This window comes from Seriola lalandi, unplaced genomic scaffold (genome assembly GCF_002814215.2).
Source record: "Seriola lalandi dorsalis isolate HSWRI2012SDOR001 ecotype SW California unplaced genomic scaffold, Sedor1 jcf7180002054275, whole genome shotgun sequence".
Lineage (NCBI taxonomy): Eukaryota > Metazoa > Chordata > Actinopteri > Carangiformes > Carangidae > Seriola > Seriola lalandi.
In genome coordinates, this window is record NW_019524828.1 from 73991 (window position 1) to 77054 (window position 3064).

General features: G+C 38.8%; 1 protein-coding gene across 3 annotated transcripts in view; it reads left to right on the forward strand.

The window, feature by feature from the left end:
- The window catches only part of ap1s1 (adaptor related protein complex 1 subunit sigma 1), a 12341-nt gene that overhangs the window by 1626 nt on the left and 7651 nt on the right, over nucleotides 1-3064 (forward strand). For all 3 annotated transcript variants that reach the window (XM_023405360.2, XM_087173708.1, XM_087173709.1), the window contains exon 2: nucleotides 619-797. In XM_023405360.2, the coding sequence (XP_023261128.1) occupies nucleotides 619-797 (179 nt within the window). The remainder of the gene's footprint in view (nucleotides 1-618; nucleotides 798-3064) is intronic.

Consider the following 3064-nt stretch of genomic DNA (forward strand, 5'->3'; position numbering starts at 1 on the left):
GATCTGTCTTTTCTTTCCCAAAGGATGCAGAGAGGTAATTCTAGACAGGGATAGATTTTAATAATAGCTACTGTCACATTTCATGCTAGTTGCCTTCGCTTGGAGGACAACACCCATTTAAGAGACTAGAGCAGTGTCCCATTTCATACCATTGGTGCTGCCTGTACTGCGGTATCTTCTGTATAGAGGATCTTTGACCATATTAACCAGCTGGTCTCAACATGTGTGTCTGCTGGACAGGAAGTATAGGTTGGGTTTATGCAGGTATCATGTGAGGGGTTGATGAGGGCGTCTCAGACTCAGCCATACAGTAAATGGCTGGTTGATTACTTTAACCTTAGTTGTGTACAGACACTCTGATGAACTGCTACAACCTGCAAGGCGGCAGTCTGCTAGCTGTCTGTTGCTTGTTAGCTTGTCTATGTGAACTGTAGAAGAAGGAAACGGTAAAGAAGCAACACAACTGACATGTGATGAACAATGAAAAGCATCTTTTCATCAGTTATAGTCACAGTTTGAAATTCCTTTTTTAGACCAATAATCCAGTTCTCATTTACTGTCACATACATCAGTGAGGAGTTTTAACCCTTGTCATGAACACTGTGTGTCTGTGTGCAGATGCGTTTCATGCTGCTGTTCAGCCGTCAGGGGAAGCTGCGGCTGCAGAAGTGGTACACAGCTACAGCCGAGCGCGACAAGAAGAAGATGGTGAGGGAGCTGATGCAGATCGTGCTCGCCCGCAAACCAAAGATGTGCAGCTTCCTCGAATGGAGGGACCTGAAGATTGTCTATAAAAGGTAAAAATCACACACTGTCACGGATGTGTCTTCAGTCCTGCTGCAGCTGGAACTTCTTATTAGCTGAGTGTGAAGAGCCAGCAGAGAGCACATTAACCAGAAAACATGCTGATGTTGATATTATATTACATCAATATATCAATTTTAATGTGAGGGAGGTGTGACCTCATTATCAAAAACGGAACAACTGTCAATGAATATTTTAAATTGAATTCTATAATAAATAATAACAATAAAAAGACATTCAATTGTGAAAAAAAGTAGCACTACCACAGCTGTCTGCCTCACCTGTTCTCACCTGGTGACAGGTGTCACACGTCACTGTGATTGGTTGAAAATGAAGGTGTCGCCGAAGCTGTGTGATGAGGGTAAAGCTTTACAAAGACGTGTTGAACTTAAAGATAGCTGGTTAGCTCTGGCGTTCTCGCTCCGCTTCCTCTCACTCACCCCTGTGTTGCCACATGTCTGCACTTCCTGTATCCGTTGTTTCGAAATAAAAGCCCTCTGCAGAGTTGCAGCAGCGGTATAATGTCTATAGTTTAAACACTGAGTGTGTTGGTTCACCTATAAATAGATGTGAACGTCTAGTTGTGACATTGCTGATTGTCACAGTATTTATATAACAGTTTAAACCCAGAGGACAAGACTCTGCATGTGATGCATGAATTCATCTCGACTCTGGTGGAGACACAGATATCAGCATTTGATTGGGTCAGTCACCACGTATCCTTTCCTGATTCGTCACGCTACAGTCACATGACCCTGTTCTGTCACGAGACCCTGTTATGGAACCTCGACCACCAGTGGTGAACCAAACATCATGATGAATCACAAGTGTTGCTCACCAACAGTCTTTGCTACAGCAGCAGGAAGAGAGGATGATACTGGATATTGTTCATTTATTGGCTTATAACTTGTCTATTCATGAAACGTTCTGCAGCTAATTATTGTCATTATTGATGGTTTGTTTTCTTCATTCTTCATTTTGTTTCTAAAATAGAAAAGATGTCTATTATACATTTCTCAAGGTGACATGTTCAGATCACTGATGGGTCAGGCCTCTGTGGTAGATACAGGACCAATAGTTGTGCTTGATGCTGTATCACCAGATCATGACTCAGTCCTAGGAAACACCACAGTCACTCTGACTGACGCTTCCTGATCAGTTTCGCTTTGGTTAGTAAGTAGACATGTAACACATGTAGTTACTTATGATGCTAACCTGGGGGTGGGCCATATGAACTGATATTTATTTTTGTTTTTTACAGTGAGTATATTATATTGGAGATATATATTAGAGCTGCACAATTAATTGAAATATAATCAAAATTGCAGTATGATCAAGTGCAATATCCAAATTACAGGAGCTGCATAAAGGTAAAATGTGTCGCAACATTGTTGTGCATTGTTAGTGTTGTGATGCTACGGAGACGCCTCGGCCTACACGTCATATTCTCCAGACTTAAAGGAACAAGCTTGTTTGGTACAAGACCAACAAAAATCACATCATCATCATTTTAAACAAATTTCAGTGAAAATGAAATGAAAAAAAAATGACCATTCCAACTGAAATCGCATCGCAATATCTGCCAAAATAATTGCAAAATGATTTTATTTATTTTTTATTTTTTTGCATTAAAAAACAAAAGATAAACAAGAAACAAAACAGGACTGAAAAGGTGTAGGCTGAAGCCTTAGCTTATTACACCTACCTTCTTTACATTAATTATTTTGTCAGCTGCCTTTAAATTTATACATAGCAATACAAGAAAGTAGCAAAAACTAAGTATATATGCATTATATAGGCCTATTGTCTACCCAAGATCCCAAACACATTCATGTACACTCTGTACTGCAGTTTTATATTTGTTAATCATCTTTTAATTTTTTTTAATCTATTACACTCATTCATTTCCGTTGCTAAACCATTCCACAAATTCACTCCACACACTGCAACACATCTTTGTTTTACATTTGTTCTGGTCTTTGTTTTTATGAACATACAGTTCCCTCTCAGGTTGAAACAACCTCTGGATACAGTCTGGTAACATGTGCTTTGTACATCAGTGATGCTATTTTCTATAAATTCGCTAAATTTGAGTGACTGTGATTTGTATAACACACCGTCTGCTGCAGTACAGATATGATCACTATTTCATTTTATTTATAGATAAACTAAAAGATTTTAGTTCTGTTACAATCACAAACTCTGAACTAAACTGTTTCTATCTTTATGTCTGGTAATGAAATGATGATTAATGAGAAAA